Source organism: Dendrobates tinctorius, unplaced genomic scaffold, assembly GCF_039654945.1.
Source record: "Dendrobates tinctorius isolate UK_male_01 unplaced genomic scaffold, ASM3965494v1 ptg000022l, whole genome shotgun sequence".
Lineage (NCBI taxonomy): Eukaryota > Metazoa > Chordata > Amphibia > Anura > Dendrobatidae > Dendrobates > Dendrobates tinctorius.
This window is the reverse complement of record NW_027361690.1, coordinates 43,614,169-43,638,957: the sequence shown is the minus strand read 5'-3', so window position 1 is coordinate 43,638,957 and position 24,789 is coordinate 43,614,169. Positions and strand designations below refer to the sequence as shown.

The 24,789-nt window shown below is 44.9% G+C and overlaps 1 protein-coding gene across 1 annotated transcript in view; it reads left to right on the top strand.

Annotated features, from left to right (window-relative positions):
* The first annotated feature begins 339 nt into the window (after positions 1-339).
* LOC141084406 (uncharacterized) overlaps positions 340-24,789 on the top strand; it is a 78,153-nt gene continuing 53,703 nt past the window's right edge. Inside the window, exons 1-11 of the mRNA XM_073569133.1 lie at positions 340-502; positions 1,813-1,951; positions 2,053-2,185; positions 2,334-2,499; positions 2,652-2,753; positions 2,973-3,095; positions 3,250-3,359; positions 3,659-3,753; positions 4,059-4,126; positions 5,457-5,546; positions 5,823-5,926. Coding sequence (XP_073425234.1) covers positions 340-502; positions 1,813-1,951; positions 2,053-2,185; positions 2,334-2,499; positions 2,652-2,753; positions 2,973-3,095; positions 3,250-3,359; positions 3,659-3,753; positions 4,059-4,126; positions 5,457-5,546; positions 5,823-5,926 — 1,293 coding nt within the window. The remainder of the gene's footprint in view (positions 503-1,812; positions 1,952-2,052; positions 2,186-2,333; positions 2,500-2,651; positions 2,754-2,972; positions 3,096-3,249; positions 3,360-3,658; positions 3,754-4,058; positions 4,127-5,456; positions 5,547-5,822; positions 5,927-24,789) is intronic.

Genomic DNA, 24,789 nt, shown 5'->3' with positions numbered 1-24,789 from the left:
GACGATGCCTATGTCTCTGTGCTTTGCCCCTGCAATGCTCCCATAGAGAAATTATATGAATCCACATCACTGTCCACATCAGTCAATATTCAGGTCAGGTAGGATGTGACGGGGAAGAGGACCCCCACTAGTGTTCATTTATGGAGTGTTATTTTATGTAATTCTAGACATGGCTTTCTAGTGATGGCCTCACATCTAGTATTAACTATTAGGTCAGGAGATCATTAGATGAGGTCTATAGACACATTATTAGTAAGAATTTATAATAAATCTTGGATTTTACTTTTCTCCAGGGCCGTCCACCTAGTGCGCCATAAAGACTCAAACCAAGTATGTGCTATGAAGAAAATAGACATACAGAACCTTAAAGAGCCAAGGAGACTTGAACGAGCCTTTCTGGAAAGGGACATCTCAATCTTTGCTGATTGTCCCTTTGTGGCCTCCATGTTCTGCTCCTTTCCTACTAAAATTCATCTGTGTATGGTCATGGAGTATTTGCCAGGTAGGACACATCCGTTGTATCTATATCCAGCCTCAATGGCTTAATCCTAGCACCTATATATAACCAGAATGTGCCCACTAGGACGAGTACATGTCCACACTGCAATTACTATAATGTATCTGTTACCAAGATGCCGGAAAAACCATTGATCTCTGTGAACGTCTCCCCTGTAAGCCCTCACTGAGCATGGCAGCAATTTCCACTATGGATAAATGGAAGATTTCTCTTTACTTGAACAATTTTTATAAATAGGAACTTTCACAGAGAAATAATTTAGAGAATAGTAGATGAGGTCCGGCTAGGCCTCTTTGTAGGGTCACTGTGTAGTATACAGTTGTGGGTTAAGGCCCCGTTACATTTAGTGATGCACCAGCGATCCCGACCACGATACGACCAGGTCAGGATCGCTTGTGCATCGCTAAATGGTTGCTAGTTAGCTGCCAAATAGGCAGATCTCACAAGTGACGCAGCAGTGCTTGGTGGTTGATACTCACCTGTCAGACGCAGCGATGATGACCGTCTTCCGCATGCGTCCATGGCTCGCTCATCGGTGGAATACTCCTAGTAGGCCAGTTAGTGAAGGGAACTCTGGTTCAGCAACTTGTGAGAGATCCTATGAGACTCCGGGAATGCAAAGTGTTAGCCAAGGCTTGAGAGCTGTGGGTCTAAGAAAAGACAAGTCGGCGAGGCTGGGGGCACATATAGTAAAGAAGTTAGCCACAGACGCTTTTTCTAAGTGGTACATGAAAGTGGGCTAATGCTAGAGAAAGTAGGAAGATGCAGCTGAAGATTTCTAGCTATCTAAGAAATGTAAAAGCCCCTAACTCTGATAGTGAAAAGTTTCACCACTTGTGCTGGTGAAAAATGTTTGTTGAAGACATGCCACTGTATTGTAACCTAAAGAAAGATGTCTGTGTCTCCTGCTGTGCTTTTTTTGATCAATGAAAAGAACAGTAAAGTCAAACTTGTTTCTATACACCGTTGTGATCTCTCATTCGTGGAGTCACGGGGAACCCCAGCCACGCTGTGTGACAGACCAGAGAAGCCGAGAGGTGTCAACAGCTACAACAGCTTCACGCACACTGGAAACAGGCCCCTGTTTTCGGTAATGTGCTAAGGTGTCTGACTCATGGCACTCGCCTACGGCTACCACCCTGGGCACTGTTTCACAGTATACACACTATATTATTCAGTCCATCTCTATGTATGAGATCCTGCCCCAATGTGTCCGCCTATTTCTTTTTCACCTTAATCATGTGTAATTTGCATTGTAACAAACCCTCACCTGTCATATTTGCTTTCTACTGTAGGAGGAGGCTGTGACAATCTTTTAAAGGACATTGGTCGTTTTCCTGTCCCCCTGGCCCGTATGTACATAGCGGAAACGATTTTTGCTGTGGAATACCTGCACAGCTATGGTGTGGTCCACCGAGACCTGAAGCCCGAGAAGTAAGTGACCCTTATAGTATAATAATGGGGAAGAAGGTTAAAGTTTCTCTTACAGTATGTGGGTTATTACTCGGGGCTAACTTCATTTTTTTCTTTCACAGCCTCCTGATAACATCAACAGGACATATTAAAGTCACAGATTTTGGACTTTCAACACTCGGCATCATGAGACCAACATCAGACATCTACAGAGCTCCAATTGAGGACATCACCAGCGAGTTCGATGATAATGAGGTCAGCTTTACTTACCGGACCTTCTACTTCAGAAATCTCATCTCTTTCTCCTTCTCTGATAATTTCTCATCTAGAAAATGTTTCCATTGATGTTATGTATCACATTTATATTTATTGATCATCATCTAATTATTCTGTTGTATTCCAGACTGGTGGCACCCCTCATTACATGGCTCCAGAAGTCGTCTTAAGGACAGCATATGGCAGGCCTATTGACTGGTGGTCAGTAGGGATCATCCTATATGAATTTCTTTATGGATTTACACCATTTTATGGAGATTCCCAAAGGGAGATTTTACTCAGTGTCGTCAGGGGTAAGTAAAATATTCTGAATGCTGTGTGATGTCACAGTTATTTGGTTTAATTGGTTTTGTGATTTAGTTTCTAGCTTTGTTAAGGAAAATGGTTTACATGAAATTAAATGTAAAGGTTGAATTTCCTGTAATATTTGCCTTTTATATAACAGATGACATAACTTGGAGATATAATGAATACATTGCTCCAGATGATGCTCGGAACCTGATAACTGGGCTGCTCCAAAAAAATCCAGCACAGAGACTTGGGACAGGTAATATTATAATAGTATTATTAATGACTTATTATACCTCTCTGACCAGACAAATGGTTGTGTCTGTGAGGATCAGCACTGAGGTTTTCTTCCTACTTTCAGTACAATTCCTTCATGTCGGCTACATTACATCGTCAGTTTTTAATATAAACAATAGAGATCTGGACCAGCTTCTTTGACAATGACTGTATTGCTTTCTTTCTTGTCTTCCTTTTCCAGGAGGAGCAAATGAGATAAAAATTCATCCATTTCTATGTTGCTTAAGTTTTCTCAACCTTCCAAGTCAGAAGCCCCTGTTATGTCTTGATCTAGCATCAGATGAGGACACCTGCTACTTTAATAGTAAGTAAAATGAGACGTCATCTGCCTGAAACTGCAGTGTGTCTTGTCTTTCATGTTATGTGTCAATTATTTCCCATTATTATTAGTGATAGCATGGTGACTGTCTGACCATGGTCTTATACTAATAATCTTTTATAACTTTTGTACTTTGCAGCTAGCTTTAAGAAACACCAACATATGGATTCAGATGAGGAGAACACAAGTGAGGACAATGACTGTCCAGAAGTCCAAAATTTTGTGTCATCTTCTCAAAGGTTTTCTAAAGTAAGTATGTGGACAATAAAATGTATAAAACCTATAATTAGAAAAAAGTTTAAATATAAGATATCTTATAAAAATAAATAATAATAATCTTTATTTTTATATAGCGCTAACATATTCTGCAGCGCTTTACAAATTGCACACATTATCAACATTGTCCCCGATGGGGCTCACAATCTAAATTCCCTATCAATATGTCTTTGTAATGTGGGAGGAAACTGGAGTACACGGAGGAAACCCACACAAACAAGGGGAGAACATACAAACTCCATACAAATTTTATATTTCTCTGCTTGTTTCAGCTATATACAAAAAGTACCGGGATGATGAACAATGTAGAAGAGCGCATGTTATCTTCAAAGTGTTCCCCAGAGAATAGCGAAAAAAGCTCAGACATGTGAGTAGATTATTATCATGAGATTTAGGTCTGATATATGTTCAGATCCAAATATAAGACACGAGAACACAAATATAGGTCCAGCATCCAGCTCTTAATGATTTCTGATTTCTGTGGGTATGGCTTGTGATATCACTGTAGTAATAACTGATCAATGTGACCAGCCATTCATTTCCAGTTCACTACAGACCAATATTACTAGTTACACTCTATTCCTGCTGGTAGAATTGGGATTACAGACAGATGTTCTTCCATTTTTCTATTGTTTTTACTTTGAATTTACTTGTCTTTCTTCTACCAAACAGGCAGAGAGAGTCTTCTTCCAAACTTGATGGTGACAAAATCAGCGAGTCATCCTCGCTCTCATTGTCAGGTATGTACAGATTTATAGGCCATACTATTATAAGCTATAATAAAAAAAGTAAAATGTGGATCAGCTCTTAAAGACTCAGAAAATTACTTTCTTTATTCCCATTGTCCCCCTTAGTATTCCGTTTTTTGTTTTGTTAAAATACCCCATATGGTTCCAGAGATTTGGGACTTTTTATTTAGTGCTAACACTTACTGTCTTTACCAATGGGGCGTGGCTCACAGGATTCTCTGGAGGCATGTTTACAGGCAAAAATTACCTGTGAGTCACGCCTCCATGGTAAAGATAATTACAGTTAGCACTAAATAAAAAGGCCCAAATCTTCAGAACCCTATGGGGGATTTTAACAAATCTAAAAGAAACAGAATAGTCAAGGGATCAGTGGAAATAAAGTAGAGTGAATCCTGGACACTTTTGACCTAGTGACAGGTCCTCTTAGAAGTTACTCTGACGTTTTATCTAACTGATTACATAATAACATTGTGGCTAGCTGCAAGTAATGTCATGTTAATAAGGGGACATATTTCCTTTGGGAGACCCCACATGGCGGCACACAGAGAAGCTACAGGTGCATATTAAGGCCTGTTTCATACCTCCGTCATCGGCGGTCAGCTGAAATCCGCCAAAGGTGGAAATAAACTGATCCGTCTCCATTTAGCGATGTCGGATGACGTCGGACCACGTAGGAGAACGGATCCGTGGAAGAAGCAATGCGGCTTAATTTAAAGTGCCCGCGGTCGTCCCCATGGCCGCGATCTCGCAGGAGGCCGGTCGTCCCCGTGGCCGCGATCTCGCAGGAGGCCGGGTGTCCCCATGGTCGCGATCTTGCGGGAGGCCGGGCGTCCCCATCGATCTCGCGGGAGGCAAGGCGACCCCAGTCATGGGCGCGATTGCTTGCGGGAGGCCGGTCCGGTATTCAAGTTCGGGAGGTTGGTGCCGGTGAGGAGAGAGAGAGATTTTAGCGGCTCCCGGGACGGTAGTTAAGGATTAAAATGCTTCCCGGAGAGAAAATAGCAGAACGTCACTGCAAAAAAACGTTGCAGGGTCTGTCTCATCCGCCCGGGAGCCGCTAAAATCTTGGAGGATCCGTAAAATAACCGGTGTGACGGACGACCGTCAGTCAAGATCCGCCAATAATGTAAGTCTATGGGTGTAAAAAACGGATCCGCCCCTTTTTTGGCAGATCCGTTTTTTAAAAAAATTGGCGGATCTTGACTGACGGGAAAAAACTGATGTGTGAAACAGGCCTTAATCAGTTTGCATAATCTATAAAGGTACAAAGCTAATCTTATAGAAGTTTATCATCAACATCTGTTTCTGAATTTTTGATTAGATTCTCCTGCTCAGAAGAGAAGAAAGTCTGCACGAAAATTGAAAAAACAACAAAAAACAGAGATAGTAGAAGAGGGGGAAAGGAGGCGAGGTAAGTGTGACAACAGGGTCCATGTTTTATTATGTAAGTGAGAAGAATTCATGTGGAGCAGATGTCATCTGTCAGTGGTGGGATTGTCACATGTATGACGACTGACAATGATCCCCTTACCCATGTATGGAGAACATCCCTCTACCGTCCTCTCTCAGTGACACCACAGTGGTATCCTCTAAAATGGAGTCCCATTACTTACATGAGTTTTACATCTTTTCTCATAGGTTCGATCTTCCGCCGGATGATATCATCGTGTCGTCGTGGATTCTCCAGGGCTGCTCGCGCTGTCAGAGAAAGCTGCATTTTTGCCTGCTATCCCCAGAGCACCAGAGACATCGCATGGACAGAAGACCCCCACATCTAGAGCCCTGAAGAAAGTGCGGCATGTCCACCATCAGTGCTGTACCTATATGGAAGGACTTGTACATCTACTTGTGGCCTTCTGACCAGCACAAAACATCTTCAAAAGACGAAGGCATCTTCAAGAACATCTCTTGATCCTTTCCTTCAATGCTTAATTTAAAAATATCAGTAAATAAAAATATAAAATTGATTAATGTAATTTTGAATCTAATTATAATGGTGATAGTAATGGCATATCAATACGATACACATCATAAATGTCTCAAGGGTAGGACACAAAACATGAGAAGATTGGCTCTATATTTCCCATTAACCCTCTAAACACAGGCCAATAGTGGAGGAGAGTAACACATATTCCGTTATTTCTAAGCGTACATGTACATAGCACTTTACAGATGCCAGCATGCCCACATAGTTTTTTCTAGGTAGACAATGTAGGAAAATGTAAGCAGTGTTTTTCCTCAGGTGTCTTTTTTTTGTAGTTTTTGCAGTTGGTGTTATTTTAACTATATACAGTAGGGAACGTCTTCTAAAAAGAAGCAACCAGCAGAATGAGCAATCATTTCCGTTATCCATGTGCACAGACCATAAGAGTGGCAACCAATCTAGAGGAAACATGTTCTGATTCACTGGTTTTATAAGAACTGAAACACTTTAACCCCTTTACTCCCAAGGGTGGTTTGCATGTTAATGCCCGGGCCAATTTGTACAATTCTGACCACTGTCCCTTTATGTGGTAATAACTCTGGAACGCTTCCGTGGATCCTGGTGATTCTGACACTGTTTTCTCAGGACATATTGTACTTGATGTTAGTGGTAAAATTTCATTCATATAACTTGCGTTTATTTGTGAAAAAAATAACGGAAATTTGGTGAAAATTTTCAACATTTTGCAATTTTCCAACTTTGAATTTTTATGCCCTTAAATCACAGAGATATGGCACACAAAAAACTTAATAAGTAACATTTCCCACATGTTTACTTTACATCAGCACAATTTTGGAACCAACATTTTTTTTTGTTAGGAAGTTATAAGGGTTAAAAGTTGACCAGTGATTTCTCATTTTTACAACACCATTTTATTTTTAGGGACCGCAGCACATTTGAAGTCACTTTGAGGGGTCTATATGATAGAAAATACCCAAAAGTGACACCATTCTAAAAACTGCACCCCTCAAGGTGCTCAAAACCACATTCAAGAAGTTTATTAACCCTTCAGGTGCTTCACAGAAATTTTTTGAATGTTTTAAAAAAATAAACATTTAACTTTTTTTCACAAAAATTACTTCAGGTCCAATTTTTTTTTTATTTTACCAAAGGTAACAGGAGAAATTGGACTGCAAAAGTTATTGTGCAATTTGTCCTGAGTATGCTGATACCTGATATGTGGAAGGAACCACTGTTTCGGCGCATGGCAGAGCTCGGAAGGGAATGAGCGCCGTTAGACTTTTTCAACGCAAAATTGGCTGAAATTGAGATTGGGAGCCATGTCACGTTTGGAGAGCTCCTGATGTGCCTAAACAGTGGAAACTCTTCACAAGTGACCCCATTTTGGAAAATAGACTCCCCAAGGAACTTATCTAGATGTGTGGTGAGAACTTTGAACCCCAAAGGGCTTCACAGAAGTTTATAACGTACAGCCGTACAATTAAAAAATCATATTTTTTCCACAAAAATGATCTTTTCACCCCCAATTTTTATTTTCCCAAGGGAAACAGGACCCCAAAAGTTATTGTGCAATTTGTCCTGAGTATGCTGATACCCCATATGTGGGGGTAAACCACTATTTGGGCGAATGGCAGAGCTCAGAAGGGAAGCAGCGCCATTTGACTTTTTTGGCTGGAATTGAGATCGGACACCATGTTACATTTGGAGAGCCTTTTATGTGCCTAAACACTGGAAACCCCCCACAAATGACACCATTTTGGAAAGTAGACCCCCCAAGGAACTTATCTAGATGTGTGATGAGCACTTTGAACCCCCAAATGCTTCACAGAAGTTTATAACGCCTGGGCGTGAAAATAAAAAAATCACATTTTTTCCACAAATATGACCTTTTAGTCCCCAATCTTTTATTTTCCCAAGGGTAACAGGATAAATTGGACCATAAAAGTTGTTGTCCAATTTGTCCTGAGTACGCTGATACCCCGTATGTGGGAGAAAACTACTGTATGGGCACACGTCAGGGCTTGGAAGGGAAGTAGTGACGTTTTGGAATGCAGAATTTGATGGAATTGTCTGTGGGTGTCATGTTGCCTTTGGAGAGCCCCTGATGTGACTAAACTTTGGAAACCCCCACATGAGACCCCATTTTGGAAACTAGACCCCCCAAGGAACGTATGTAGATGTGTGGTGGCACTTTGAACCCCCAAGTGCTTCACAGAAGTTTATAACGCCCAGGCGTGAAAATAAAAGAATCCTATTTTTTCCACAAGCATGATCTTTTAGTTCCCATTTTTTTTTTATTTTCCCAAGGGTAACAGGAGAAATTGGACCCCAAGAGTTGTTGTATAATTTGTCCTGAGTATGCTGATATCCTATATGTGGGAGAAAACTACTGTATGGGCACACGTCGGGGCTCGGAAGGGAAAGAGTGATGTTTTGGAATGCAGACTTTGATGGAATGGTCTGCGGGTGTCATGTTGCCTTTGGAGAGCCACTGATGTGCCTAAACTGTGGAAACCCACACAAATGACCCTATTTTGGAAACTAGACCCCCCAAGGAACTTATCTAGATGTCTGGTGAGCACTTTGAACCCCCAAGTGCTTCACAGAAGTTCATAACGCCCGGGCGTGAAAATAAAAAAAATCCTATTTTTTCCACAAACATGATCTTTCAGTCCCCAATTTTTTTATTCTCCAAAGGGTAAAAGGAGAAATTGGACCCCCAAAATTGTTGTCCAATTTGTCCTGAGTACGCTAATACCCCTTTTATGATAGAAAACTACTGTATGGGCACACGTCAGGGCTTGGAAGGGAAGTAGTGACGTTTGGAATGCAGACTTTGATGGAATGGTCTGCAGGTGTCATGTTGCGTTTGGAGAGCCTCAGATGAGCCTAAACTGTGGAATTCCCCCACAAGTGACCCCATTTTGGAAACTAGACCCCCCAAGGAACTTATCTAGATGTGTTGTGAGCACTTTGAACCCCCAAATGCTTCACAGAATTTTATAACACTCGGGCGTGAAAATAAAATGATCATATTTTTCCCAAAACATGATCTTTTAGTCCCCATTTTTTTTAATTTTCCCAAGGGTAACAGGAGAAATTCGACCCCAAAAATTATTGTCCAATTTGTCCCGAGTACGCTGATACCTCATATGTGGGAGAAAACTACTGTATGGGCACACGTCAGGGCTTGGAAGGGAAGTAGTGACGTTTTGGAATGCAGACTTTGATGGAATGGTCTGCGGGTGTCATGTCGCGTTTGGAGAGCCTCTGATGTGCCTAAACTGTGGAAACCCCCCACAAGGGACCCCATTTTGGAAACTAAACCCCCACAAGGAACTTATCTAGATGTGTGGTGATCACTTTGAACCCCTAAGTGCTTCACAGAAGTTTATAACGTAGAGCAATAAAAATAAAAAAAATAATATTGTTTTTTCCACAAAAATGATATTTTTGCCCCAATTTTTATTTTCCCAAGGGTAACAGGAGAAATTGGACCCCAAAAATTGTTGTGCAATTTGTCCTGAGTAGGTTGATATCCTATATGTGGGGGTAAACCACTGTTTGGGCGCATGGCAGAGCTTGGAAGGGAAGGAGCACCGTTCGACTTTTTCAACGCAGAATTGGCTGGAATTGAGATCAGACATCATGTTGCGTTTGGAGAGCACCTGATGTGCCTAAACAGTGAAAAAACCCCAATTCTAACTCCAACCCTAACCCCAACACACCCCTAACCCTAATGTCAGCCCTAACCCTAGCCCTAAGTCTAACCCTAGCCCTAACCCTAATGGAAAAATGGAAATTAATTCCTTTTTTTTAAAGTTTATTATTTTTCACTAACTAAGGGGGTGATAAAGGGGGGTTTGATTTACTATTTATGGCGGGTTTTTAAGTTTGGCAGCAGTCATACACTAAAAGACGCTTTTTATTGTAAAAATAATTTTTGCATCACCACATTTTGAGAGCTATAATTTTTCCATATTTTAACCCGCCGAGTCATGTGAGGTCTTATTTTTTGCAGGACGATTTGACATTTTTTTTGGTACCATTTTCGGGCACGTGACTTTTTTTATCGCTTTTTATTCCGATTTTTGGGACGCAGAATGAACAAAAACCAGCATTTCATGAATTTCTCTTGGGGGGTGCGTTTACATCATTCTGCGTGTGGTAAAATTGATAAAGCAGTTTTATTTTTCGGGTCAGTATGATTACAGTGATACCTCATTTATGTTTTGGCGCTTTTATGCAATGAAAACAATTTTATATAAAAAATATTTTTGCATCGCTTTATTCTGCGAGCTATAACTTTTTTATTTTTTGCTGATGACGCTGTGTTCTGGATCGTTTTTTGCAGGACAAGATGACGTTTTCAGCGGTACCATGGTTATTTATATCCGTCTTTTTGATCGCGCGTTATTGCACTTTTTGTTTGGCGGTATGATGATAAAGCATTGTTTTTTGCTTTGTTTTTTATTTTTATTTTTAAGGGGTTCACTAAAGGGGTTAACTAGTGGGACAGTTTTATTGGGCGGGTCGTTACGGATGCAGCGATACTAAATATGTGTACTTTTATTGTTTTTGTTTTTTTATTTCCAAAAAATGAATTTATTAGGGAATATTTATTTATTTATTTTTAAATTTATTTAGGGATTTTTTATAAGTTATTTTTACACTTTTTTTTAAATTTTTCTTTACTTTATTTTATTGTCCCAGGGGGGGACATTACTGTAATGTGTCAGATCGCTGATCTGACAGTTTTCACAGCACTCTGTCAGATCAGCGATCTGACAAGTGCTGCACAGTCTTCCTCCGTGCCTGGAAGCTGCCTCCCTGCAGGCCCCCGGAGACCCCCGCAGCCATCTTGGGAAGGAGACCCTCGGACAGCGCAGCACATCGCGCTGCTCCGGGGGTCTCAGGGAAGCATGGAGGGAGCCACCTCCCTGCCTGGTGCTTCCCTAATCCCCCGGTACACTGTGATCATGTTTAATCGCAGTGTGCCAGGGGTTAACGTGCCGGGGCGGTCCGTGACCGCCCCTGACACATAGTGCCGGGTGTCAGCTGTGATAATCAGCTGACACCCGACCGCGATCAGTGGCGCCCCCCGTCCCCCCGAGAGCGCCGCTGATCGCTTAGACGTACTATACCGTCCCCGGTCATACGGACCCGGGTACCGTGGATGGGATAGTACGTCTCATGTCAGAAAGGGGTTAAAGGGAACCTGTCAGCAGGATTGTGCACAGTAACCTATACACTGTGTCAGGTCGGTGCACTTCTAGTGATTAAAATGATACCTTGGTGGATAAAATTCATCTAAATGGTTGTTCTTTAATCTTTATTTTCAGTTTGTAGTTAATGAGATTCTCGGGCCCTAGGCTGGGGTTGGTGTATGCGGTGCTCTAAGTATTCATAATGCAGACTGCTAACAGGTCACTGATCCCTCACTGACCTGCCCCCTAGTTTACATAATGAATACCTAACATACTGAAGAAAGAGACAAAAACGCTTAATCACTTGATTAGTGTGCCAATAATACATTTTCTTGATGTTATCTGTGGCGCCCCTGAGGGTTCAGTCACCACAGAGGTACTGCACCTCCTCCTGAGGTGTGGTACCCCACCATCCAGGTAAAGTGGAGGCACCTGACCACACTCCAACACCTGCACCCCACACCACAAAGTAGTGTAGCAAAGCACCTTCGGCAGCTCCCTGCTTGGAGTGTAGCATAGCACCCCTTGGTGGCTCCCTGCTTGGAACACGAAATGTGCTGGGAGGTGGGTGGAGCTGAGTATACATAAAAGAGCGGGAAGAGTTGAGTCAGTCGTTCAGTAGTTCAGTCATTCAGTGAGTGAGTGAGGATGTAGAAGGACAGAGAGAGAGACAGAGAAGATCCCTTGGAGAGGGATGGAAGAAGGAAGTGCTGCAGCAGGCCACAGTGATCTGGGTCTGCTGGCACAGGAAAGAGACAGAGAAAGGAAGCTTGATTCTCCATTGGGAAGAAGGATTAATACGGAACGTAAGGAGAATAGGAGGACTAAGGATCAGGGTTGGAAGAGAGAACCCTTCCCAAGTTCACAGCGCAAGGCCGGGGTCCGGTCCCCGAGCTTGTACGGATACTAATGGTCCTGCAGCAGACACCGGAGGAATAGAAGTTGTCACCACTTTATTCCCACACAAGACTTGGGGGCACAACAGCAACGATAGTGAGCCGGGACTAGGTAGTAAGGAGTCCCCGAAGCAGGCTACAGCTGTCTGCCGTACAAGTAGAGTTCATAGGAACATCTGACAGGAGGAACTCCAGTGTAACTCAGTACTGTGAGTACTTCACTCAAAGGCACTAAGAGGGAGATGTTCAGAAAAGGCAAATATGTTGGCAGAGTGTTGGAAAGGAGTACTTCATCTTGCCTGGAAGTTGGCTGAGCTCCTGACCTGAAGGACACGGTACGGATGCGGGCACCTGTACCTACAACAGACTGTGAGTAAAGCTTTGGAACTACATGCCCTGGTGTCCTCCACTTATTCCTGTGCCAACCTGCCCGGCACTGCTACATCCCTTGCACCAGACACTACACCATCTAAGTGTCACTTCACCGACTCTGCCCTGGGACTACAGCCCTGCCTGTGGAGGGCTATAACATCATTGCTGCACCACACCATCTGTCCCAGAGGATCTGTCTGCAGCGTCGGCTTACATCTTCATTGCCGAACACCACAGGTGGCGTCACGAACCATTCATAAACATTCCCCTGTTTACAATGGGCGCCCAGGGCCACAGACAGGTCCCAGTTGCCGTGACATCTCCCACTGAAGCACATCGGGCCCGGTACCGAGTACCCCACAGCCCTGGGAGGGCGACCCATATCCAGCAAGGGAAAAAAAAACAATTTGAAAATGGCGCCTGCTGCACCTGCACAGTAGCAACTATCAGTGTCTAGCTGTGATCTGATAGCTGCTACTCAGCATGCCCCGGCGGCGCCATCTTACTGGAGAAGAAAAAAAAATCCTCCTCCAGGATGATGCCGCCCATGTATTATTGACACACTAAAAATGCGATTATGCTGCAGAGGAGGTGCCATGGCTGGCACCTGCCTGCAGAAGCGTTTTTTGTCTCTTTCGTCAGTATGTTAGGTATTTATTATGTAAGCTAGGGGTCAGGTCAGTGAGGGATCAGTGACCTGTCAGCATTCTGCATTATCAATATCTAATCAGAGCACCACATACATGAACTCTGCCTTAGGGCACGATAATTTCATTAATTACAAACTGAAAATAAAGATTAAAGAACAACCACAAGACAGATTTCATCTACCAAGGTATCATTTTAATCAAATTACGGCACCGACCTGACACTGTGTGTAGGTTACTCAGCACAATCCTGCTGACAGGCTCCCTTTAAATAGTGATAAGAAAAGAGTATGGGAAGAAATTGAAGGGGCACTGTCCACAAATGTCTGACAAATACACCATGTTCCAAATTATTATGCAAATGATATTTTTCTCTGATTTTCCTAAATTAATGGTCAGTGCAAATGACAGTCAGTCTAATAAAAGTCATCACCCGTTAGAGCAGTAGTCCCCAACGTTTCTGACCTTGAGAGCCACATTCAGCTTAGAGAGAGGGTCGCGAGCCACATTCAGCACTGAGAGAGGGTCGCAAGCCACATCTAGCTCCCACCCCCTTCAAAGAAGTGTCAACCAAAGCCCCCATTACAGGTATAAATAACCAAAGCTTTTCCACAGAAATCACTCCAAAGCAGTGCACTGAGATCCAGGGGTTCCCACAATACCCCCATTCAGTATTCTCCCATCAAGGACTCCCAACACAATGTCACATCCAGCTTTGAGCTCCTCCTCTAACAGGTAGTACCATTCTCCAGCGTACCATATCTAAAACATCTCTAAACCCCTAAAGGGCCTGTCACACTAAGCGATATCACTAGCAATATCGCTATAACGTGTGACGTTATAGCGATATTGCTAGCGATATCGCTATGTCTGATACTTACCTACGACCCGCTCCCCCGCTGGTTATCGCTGATCGCGCGAGAACGTCCTGGACCGTTTCTCATCGTCAGGTTCCTGCGGCGCTTCCTGTGGAGAGACAAGCGACGAGCGTAGAGCCGGGCGGGAGGACGTCAGGATCGCCTAGTGTGACAGGTAAGTAGCGACCCCCGTCCCCTGCGATGTCGCTGGTGAGATCTGCCTGTGTGGCAACTCACTAGCGACCACTTAGCGATGTACCAGCGATCCTGAACGCGTCATATCGCTGGTCGGGATCGCTGGTGCATCGCTAAGTGTGACATTACCTTTAGACCAATAAATGTGGATCCAGATCTGCTCTTCTGTGCAGGGCTACTCACAAAATTCACCATTTTGAGATGTGCTCTTCATACCTGTTTGCTAGACCTAATGCAACAAGCTGGCAGAGAGTCGCAAGCCACAATTCATGGGAACTCGAGCCACATGTGGCTCCCGAGCTACAGGTTGGGGATCCCTGCATTAGAGTATACATCAATTTTATTGAAGAAACCTCCCAATGATAACAGTATAATTTCCAAAATGAATGAAAACTCAAAATGCACTGTTCCAAATTATTAGGCACAGTAGAATTTCTAAACATTTAATATGTTTTAAAGAACTGAAAATGCTCATTTGTGGAATTTGCAGCATTAGGAGGTCACATTCACTGAACAAAAAAGCTATTTAACTCCAAAACATCCTAACAGGCCGAGTTACATGTTAACATAGCAACCCTTTTTGATATCACCTTCACAATTCTTGCATCCATTTAACTTGTGAGTTTTTGGAGAGTTTCTGCTTGTATTTCTTTGTATGAAGTCAGTATAGCCTCCCAGAGCCGCTGTTTTGATGTGAACTGCCTCCCACCCTCATAGATCTGTTGCTTGAGGATACTCCAAAGGTTCTCTATAGGGTTGAGGTCAGGGGAAGATTGTGGCCACACCATGAGTATAAATCCTTTTATGCCCATGGCAGCTAATGGCTCAGAGGTATCATTTGCAGCATGAGATGGTGCATTGTCATGCATGAAGATGATTTTGCTCCTGAAGGCACATTTCTGCTTTTTATAGAATGGAAGAAAGTTGTCAGTCAGAAACTCTATATACTTTGCAGAGTTCATTTTCACACCTTCAGGAACCTTGAAGGGCCCTACCAGCTGTTTTCCCATGATTCCAGCCCAAAACATGACTCCTCCACCTCCTTGCTGACATCACAGCCTTGTTGGGATGTGGTGGCCATCCACCAACCATCCATTGGTCCATCCATCTGGACCATCCAGGGTTGCTCGACACTCATCAGAAAACAAGGCTGAAAATTTGTCTTCATGTATGTCTGGGCCCACTGCAACCATTTCTGCTTGTGAATACAGTTTAGGGGTGGCCGAATATTAGGCTTTTGCACCACAGCAAGCCTTTGAAGCAGTAGCGTAGCTACCGGGGGGGGGGCAGGGGACGGTGGCCCCGGGCCCCGCGCTCTGAGGGGACACACCGGAGCTACACTACACCACTATTCTGTGGCAGAGCAGGGAGAATCGATCTCCCTACTCTGCTGCCCGGCTGCTATGGGCCCCAGAGAAGGCGGTGGGGGGGCCTCGGTGCCAGCAGTGGGCCCCCCATCTCTCAGCCAGCAATGTCGTCCTGGGCTATTCTGTGTGCACAGGACCTGTGATGAGGTCACAGGAGGGGTGGAGTCAGGGGTCACATGATCAGGGGCTTCAGTGGCTGCAGGACTCTGCTGTGCTGGTTGTCATGGTGCTGGCTGGATGAGGTGAAGTTTCTGTGTGGGCTCAGGAGGGGTTTACAGGGTGGATGTAGCAGAACTGTGTGTATGAGGTGTACAGAGCGGAGCAGTGTGTGTAGACTGTGTACGGAGCAGAGATATGCATGTATGAGGTGAACGGAGGAGCGGAGCCGTGTGTGTAGAACGTGTACACAGCAGAGATATGCATGTATGAGGTGTACAAGTTGTATGGAGCCGTGTGTTATGGGGTGAGCGGAGCCGTTTGTGTACAAGTTGTACGGAGTGGAGCCGCATGTGTGCAGCGTGTATGGAGCGGAGCCGCGTGTGTACAGCGTGTACGGATCGGAGCCGCATGTGTACAGCGTGTACGGAGCGGAGCCGCGTGTGTACAGCGTGTACAGAGCAGAGCCACGTGTGTACAACGTGTACGGAGCGGAGCCGCGTGTGTATAGGGGGTGCGGAGCGGAGCCATGTGTGTATAGGGGTATCAGGTGCAGTAATAGGGACACATGCAGCAGCAGCGGCTCAGCATTAGGGCATCTGGTGCAGTAATAGGGGCACATACGGCAGCAGCAGTGGCTCAGCATTAGGGCATCTGGTGCAGTAATAGGGACACATACGGCATCAGTGGCTCAGCATTGGGGTATCAGGTGCAGTAGTAGGGACACATATGGCAGCAGCGGCTCAGCATTGGGGTATCAGGTGCAGTAATAGGGACACATACGGCAGCAGCGGCTCAGCATTGGGGTATCAGCAGGATGAGGGGTTTGTGCAGGTTGGGGATACATGGTGATGGAGCTGGAATATGAGAAGTGGAACATGTCGTTGTTGTATTCTCTGTAGCCGAGTCCTGGCTGGAGGAGTAGTCATGTCGGTCTGGGCCAGATGGAAAAGACGTGAAAAGAGAACAATTCCATTAGAAAGATCGTCAGTGGTAAGACACCAACTATAATTGTCCAGGAATCACATATGTTTTGTAGGACTGGTATTTACCACTGACCATATGGTGGTAATAACCATGTTGGTTTTTATATAGAGATTATTTACAGTAACCGCGCGGTCATCTCCTACGTCCACTATTAGGGTGCGTCGCCGAGTTGTAAACAACGTTACCTAGTTAGGGGCCCACTCAGAAGTTTCGCCCCCCCTGAACCAAAACCCTAGCTACGCCTCTGCTTTGAAGGATCCTACACCTTGAGGTTCGAGGGACTCCAGAGGCACCAGCAGCTTCAACTATCTGTTTGCTGGTTTATAATGGCTTTTTAGCAGCTGCTCTCTTAATCCGATCAACTTGCCTGGCAGAAACCTTCCTCATTCTGTCTTTATCAGCACTAACACGTCTGTACTCAGAATCAGCCACAAATCTCTTAACAGTACGATGATCACGCTTAAGTTTTCGGGAAATATCTAATGTTTTCATCCCTTGACCAAGGCATTGCACTATTTGATGCATTTCCGCAGCAGAGATCCTTTTTCTTTTCCATGTTACTTGAAAACTGTGTCCTGCTCAGTAGTGTGGAACATCCAGTTTTCCTTTTATTGGGCTCACACAGCAAACTAATTTCCACAGGTATCTGAGATTGATTTCAGTGATCCAAAGAACCCTGAGACACAATACCATCAATGCGTTTCTTTAAAACAAGCAAAAAAAACGCTATGACACTTAAAAACAATTTGCATAATAATTTGGAACATGGTGTATACCTGTCGGAGTATTGGATGTATACTTGCAGGAGAATTGGATGTATACCTGCCAGAGTATTGGATGTATATGTATCAGAGTATTGGATGTATACCTGCAGGAGAATTAGACATATAAATGCCGGAGTATTGGACAGATATGTGTCAGAGTATTGGATATATACCTGCCAGAGTATTGGATGTTTACCTGCCAGAGAATTGGATATACACCATCAGGAGTATTGGATGCATACTTGCAGGAAAATTAGACGTATAACTGCCAGAGTATTGGACGCATACGTGTCAGAGTATTAGATATGAAACTGCCGGAGTATTGGATGTACATGTGTCAGAGTATAGGATGTATACCTGCTGGAGTATTGAACGTATACCTGCTGGAATATTGGACGTATACCTGCTGGAGTAATGGAAGTTTACGCGTCAGAGTGTTGAATGTATACCTGCAGGAGAATTGGACTTATATCTGCCGGAGTATTGGACTTATATCTGCTGGAGTATTGGATGTGTACGTATCAGAGTATGGGATGTATACCTGCCGGAGTATTGGAAGTATACCTTCTAAACTATGGGATGTATACCTGCGGGAGTATTGACCGTATATGTGCTAGAGTATAGAAAGTACACCTGCCGGAGTATTCAATGTATACGTGCCGGAACATAGGACAAGTACAGGCCCGGATTGGCCACTTACCCAACCGGGCATTTTCCCGCTGGGCCACCATTTTCGTGAGGTTATGGCCCGCTGATGGTGGCGGCCGGTCGGCCTCTTTTTGCCTGCCATCGGCCTTTTAAATTTTGTGGCAAGGCGGCAGGCAGCGGGGGTTAAAAACGTGCCACGACGTGGTGACGCTGCACGTCGTCGGTCGACAAGGCACCGCCCCCGGACCGCAGCAGGAGGAAACCTTGCGGCCGCGGCCATTTTTAATTTGAGCGCGTGGCGTGGGCGAGTTGGCGACGGTGCGGCCCTGGTGATGCTGCAGCCACGGCCCTTGTTACGCTGCAGCCATGGCCGAGCCAGAGCGGCAGGGAACAAGGTGAGTGTCTTTTTTTATTCTTTTTTTATAAATCAAACAGTATTATGTAGGGGACCACATGTGGGGCTAGTGTACTGTGTGGGGGATAACATGTGGGGCCAGTGTACTGTATGGGGGATGACATGTGGGGCCAGTGTACTGTATGAGGCATGACATGTGGGGCCAGTGTACTGTATGGGGGATGACATGTGTGGGGCCAGTGTATTTTATGGGGGATGACATGCGGGGTCAGTGTACTGTTTGGGGCATGACATGTGGGGCCAGTGTACTGTATGGGGGATGACATGTGGGGCCAGTGTACTGTATGGGGGACTACATCAGGGTCCAGCATACTATATGGGGAATGACACAGGTTTGCCAGTGTACTACATGGGGTACAACACGGGTGGGGCCAGTGTACTATATGGGGGATGACACAGGTGGGGCCAGTGTACTATATGGGGGATGACACAGGTGGGGCCAGTGTACTATATGGGGGATGGCACAGGTGGGGCCAGTGTACTTTTTGGGGGATGACAGGTGGGACCATCGTACTATATTGGGGACTACAGGTGGGGCCAGTGTACTATATGGTGGATGACATAGGTGGGGCCAATGTACTATATGGGGGATGACACAGGTAGGGCCAGTGTGGGTCGCCCTCGCGTCACACCCAGGGCAGCGGGGTACTCGGTATCGGGCCAGTGTCAGGGGGATGATGTGTCACAGCAGTGGTGACCCGGTCCGTGGCCCTGGTCGCCCAATATCAATGGCGGTGATGTTAATGGTGTAATAGTTTATTTGGATAGTTCGTGACGCCACCCGTGGTGTTTGGCAAGTAAGTTGTTGAACCAACGCTGCATGCAAATCCGCTGGGACTGATGGTGTAGTGCAGCAGAGATGGTGTAGCTCCCCACAGGTGGAGCTGTAGTCCCAGGGCAGTGTAGGTGCAATGGATGAGGATAGGTGCAGGATGGTATAGATGTTGTTACCCAGGTGTAGCCGTGCTGGAATAACTGGAGGACACCAGGGTGTGCGGTTCCAAAGCTTTACTCACTGTTTGCAGTTCACACACACGCCTGCCTCCGCACTGTGTTCTCCAGGTCAGGGCTCCAGCCAACCTCCCGGCCAGATAGAGTTCTCCCTTCCACACTCCGCCAATATGTACCTTCACTGAACGACTTCTCCAATGCGCCTTTAGGTGTGAAGCACTCCAGTACTTAGTTACCCTGGAATGCCTCTCTCTAGGTGTTCCTAGTCTTTACTTGTATGACAGACAGCTGTAGCCTGCTTCGGGGACTCCTCACGGCGTCCTGGCTCTCTATTCAGTTGCTGTTGTGTCCCAAGTCTATGATGGGAGCAAGGCGTTAGCGGCTCACTACTCCTCCGGTGTCTGTTGCCGGACATAAAGATCCAATCAACCTCGGGGACCGGTCCCCGGCCTTTGCGCTCTCTGGACTGGAAGGGTTCTCTCTCTTTCTCAACCAGCTTCCCACCATCCTTCTATTCTCCTTCGTTCCGATCTGTTCTATCTCTCTTATGTCTGATCTGTGTGGGTGTGACTCCTGGCATCCCTTCCAATTGGCTGTTCTCGGTGATGGCTGGAACTGCTCAGCTACGGCACAGCTGTCTACTGTATACTGGCCACGGCCGCGTACTGCACATTCGTGACCTATTCAAATCAATAAGGGGCGGATGTGCAGAACCCGGTTGTGGCCACTTTACAGTAGATTGAGCTTTGCTGTGCAGTTCTGTAACTGAGCAGTTCCCGCCGGCACTGAGAACAGCTGATCTGCCAATGGTGCCAAGTGTCGCAGCAACGCCAGTTAGACATTGATCACCTGTCCTAAGGATAGGTCATCAGTGTTAAAGCAGTGGGCAACCCCTTTAAATACTCATGTTTCCCTCCTCTGGTACAAACCTGGCTCGTCGCTAACTTTTGGTGCTGATGATAATTACGTTTTCTCCCTACTAAAATGGCCAATCCTCCAACCGGTTTTGCACATAGAGCTTATTTGGCCAAGAACATATGATTACTATCAGTGCTGGACAATCAGTCCCTATATAAATCAGATCTTTTAGGCCAAATAAGCTCCTGGTGGAGGTCTGGCTTGAGGATTGTCCGTTTTTAGTAGGGCGACAACTGCTTTAATTTTCTTTGTGGTGATCATATTAAGGGCTTGTTCACATGATTGCTGATTACCAGAGGATCAGATGGATTATGGTAATGACTTTGGTCACACTCTGATCCACGTCTGATCAGTGTCAGTTTACTGTGATCTGCTTCTCTCGCATGAGAGTATGGTATCACAGGTGTGGAAGAGACGGAGAACTTAATGTCGCCACCTTCTCCATTGTCTACATCAGCTAAAATCAGACTGTAGTTGAATGACGTCAGAGTGAAGTCCAATGTGTCACACGCACCCATAGACTTGTACGGGTGATCCAAATTCCAAAGTCACTCGCCGCATGCTGCAAATTTCAGACCTATTTGGACTGAAGAAAATAACGCAGATCTGCTCTGCCCCATAGTATAACATTGGGCTGAGTGCTATCTGATAAAACATCACACAGCACTCTGCCGTATTATACGCCAGTGTGAGCGAGCCCTCGCTGCGCCAAACAAGTTCTCGTCTGCCTCCATCAATAGAAAAGTAAGAGAATTGGAGGAGAAGTAATGAGAATGTGTTTGGCAAATCACAACGTTATGGTTACGTAACAACTGTCTGCACCACCACGAATCCCAACATTACACTCTGTTAATGTTCAGCAAGCTGCACTGCTAACAATGTGCACTGGGTGGAAAACCCCTTTAACAATGTTGGAGTATGGGCTGAGTGTATAAATAAGATGTAGTGACGTTAGGTCCTCCTGCACCTAGGGAAGGCATTGAAGACGTCTTAATTATGATTCCCCCTTCCAAAACCAAAAATTGCCAGTGGGGTCGCGGGGCATAGGCGCGGTCACAGAATGCTGTATCTCCCAACTTTTAAAGAAAAAGTCATTTTTCACCTATTGAACTCCCTTTGGCCTGTATCACACTTCAGTTGTTTGACGTCAGTTGCAAACCCCCAAAGTGTGAAAAAGCGGATCCGTTTCCGCTATGCAAAAAAAGAATGCACCGGAAGAGAGAAGAGAGAGATTCGCCACTGCCAGAACGGCATTTGGGGTTAAAATGCATGACAGAATAAATGTTCTGGGCATGCGCAGTTTAAAAAAGTGGGTCCACCACTGAAAAATACGTTCCCTAGTCTGTCTACTCCAGATGGCAGATGCTAAAAAACAAACAAATCCGTCAAAAAACAGATGCAACGGACGACCATCAGTCATAATCCGCCGCTAATGCAAGTCTATGGGAAAAAAAAAAACGGATCCACCAAAAAAAGGCGGATCCGTTTTTTTATAAACCTGGTGGATTTTGACTGACGTCAAACAACTGAAGTGTGAAAGAGGCCTTACTATTCTCACCTACAAGCTGTACAGAAAAGGTTGCATGGAAGATACATTTACGTTCATGACCGAGCCAATTTTTACAATTCTGACCACTGTCCGTTTATGAGGTAATAACTCTGAAATGCCTCCATGGATCCCGGTGATTCTGACATTGTTTTCTCGTGACATATTGTACTTCTTGTTAGTGGTAAAATTTCATTCATATAACTTACGTTTATTTGTGAAAAAAACAGAAATTTGGCGAAAATTTTTAAAATTTTGCAATTTTCCAACTTTGAATTTTTATGCCCTTAAATCACAGAGAAACAGCACACAAAAAACTTAATAAGTAACACTTCCCACATGTTTACTTTACATCAGCATAATTTTGGAACCAAAATTTTTTTTTTTAGGAAGTTATAAGGGTTAAAAGTTGACCAGAGATTTCTCATTTTTACAACACCATTTTATTTTTACAGACCACATCACATTTGAAGCCACTTTGAGGGGTCTATATGATAGAAAATACCCAAAAGTGACACCATTCTAAAAACTGCACCCCTCAAGGTGCTCAAAACCACATTCAAGAAGTTTATTAACCCTTCAGGTGCTTCACAGGAATTTTTTGAATATTTAAAAAAAAAATGAACATTTAACTTTTTTTCACAAAAAAAAATTTCAGGTTCAATTTTTTTATTTTACCAAGGGTAAAAGGAGAAATTGGACTGGAAAAGTTATTGTGCAATTTGCCCTGAGTACGCTGATATCTGATATGTGGGGGGAACCACTATTTTGGCGCATGGCAGAGCTCAGAAGGGAAGGAGTGCCGTTTGACTTTTTCAGTGCAAAATTGGCTGGAATTCTGATCGGACACCATGTCACGTTTGGAGAGCCCCTGATGTACCTAAACAGTGGAAATCCCCCACAAGTGACCCCATTTTGGAAACTAGACCCCCCAAGGAACTTATCAAGATATGTGGTGAGAACTTTGAACCCAAAAGGGCTTCACAGAAGTTTACAACGTACAGCGGTACAATTAAAAAATCATATTTTTTCCACAAAAAATGATCTTTTCACCCCCAATTTTTATTTTCCCAAGGGTAACAGGACCCTAAAAGTTATTGTGCAATTTGTCCTGAGTACGCTGATACCCCATATTTGGGTGTAAATGACTATTTGGGCGCATGGCAGAGCTCAGAAGGGAAGCAGCGCCATTTGACTTTTTTGGCTGGAATTGAGATCGGACACCATGTCGCGTTTGGAAAGCCCCTGATGTACCAAAACAGTGGAAACCCCCCACCAATGACAAAATTTTGGAAACTAGACCCCCCAAGGAACTTATCTAGATGTTTGGTGAGAACTTTGAACCCCCAAGGGCTTCACAGAAGTTTATAACGTACAGCCGTACAATTATAAAATCATATTTTTTCCACAAAAATGATCTTTTCACCCTCAATTCTTACTTTTCCAAGGGTAACATGACCCTAAAAGTTATTGTGCAATTTATCTTTAGTATGCTGATACCCCATATGTGGGGGTAAACCACTATTTGGGCGCATGGCAGAGCTCGGAAGGGAAGCAGCGCCATTTGACTTTTTTGGCTGGAAATGTGATCGGAAACCATGTCGCGTTTGGAAAGCCCCTGATGTACCTAAACAGTGGAAACCCCCACAAATGACACCATTTTGGAAACTAGACCCCCTAAGGAACTTATCAAGATGTGTGGTGAGTAGTGTTGAGCATTCCGATACCGCAAGTATCGGGTATCGGCCGATACTTGCTGTATCGGAATTCCGATACCGACTTCCGATATTTTTTCAATATCGGAATTCGGCATCGGAATCGGAAGTTCAGTTGATTGACAGCCTGACGTCATCATGATGCGCGGTGTGTGCGCATCACGATGCGCCGTCATTTCGGGCCTTCCGGGGGTCTCTGCCGGCCTGCCGGGGGGCTGTGCCGGCCTGCCGGGGGGCTGTGTGGACTGCCCGGGGTCTGTACCGGCCTGCCGGGGGGCTGTGCCGGCCTGCCGGTGGTCTGTGCACCCTGTGGGGGTCTGTACCGGCCTGCCGGGGGGCTGTGCCGGCCTGCCGGTGGTCTGTGCACCCTGTGGGGGTCTGTACCGGCCTGCCGGTGGTCTGTGCACCCTGTGGGGGTCTGTACCGGCCTGCCGGGGGGCTGTGCCGGCCAGCCGGGAGGCTGTGCTGATGTCCGGGGGTCTGTGCAAGCATCGTCCGATGGGACTACAAGTCCCATCTGGCGATGCCTGCTACCATGACAGTGATTGACACATTAGCCAATGATGGGACAGTAGTAGTCCCATCATCCGGCTAATGTGTTAAATGTTAAAAAAAAAAAAATACTACATACATACTACATGCATGCTACATACATACTACATGCTACATACATACTACATATATACTACATACATACTACATACATGCTACATACATGCTGCATGCTACATACATACTACATGCATGCTACATGCATGCTACATGCATGCTACATACATGCTACATGCATGCTACATACATACTACATGCATGCTACATACATACTACATGCATGCTACATACATACTACATGCTACATACATACCACATACATACTACATACATACATACTACATGCTACATACATACTACATAGAATCATAGAATCATAGAATCATAGAATCGTAGAGTTGGAAGGGACCTCCTGGGCCATCTGGTCCAACCCCCTGCTCAAAGCAGGATTCGCTAAATCATCCCAGTTAGATGTCTGTCCAGCCTCTGTTTGAAGACTTCCATTGAAGGAGAACT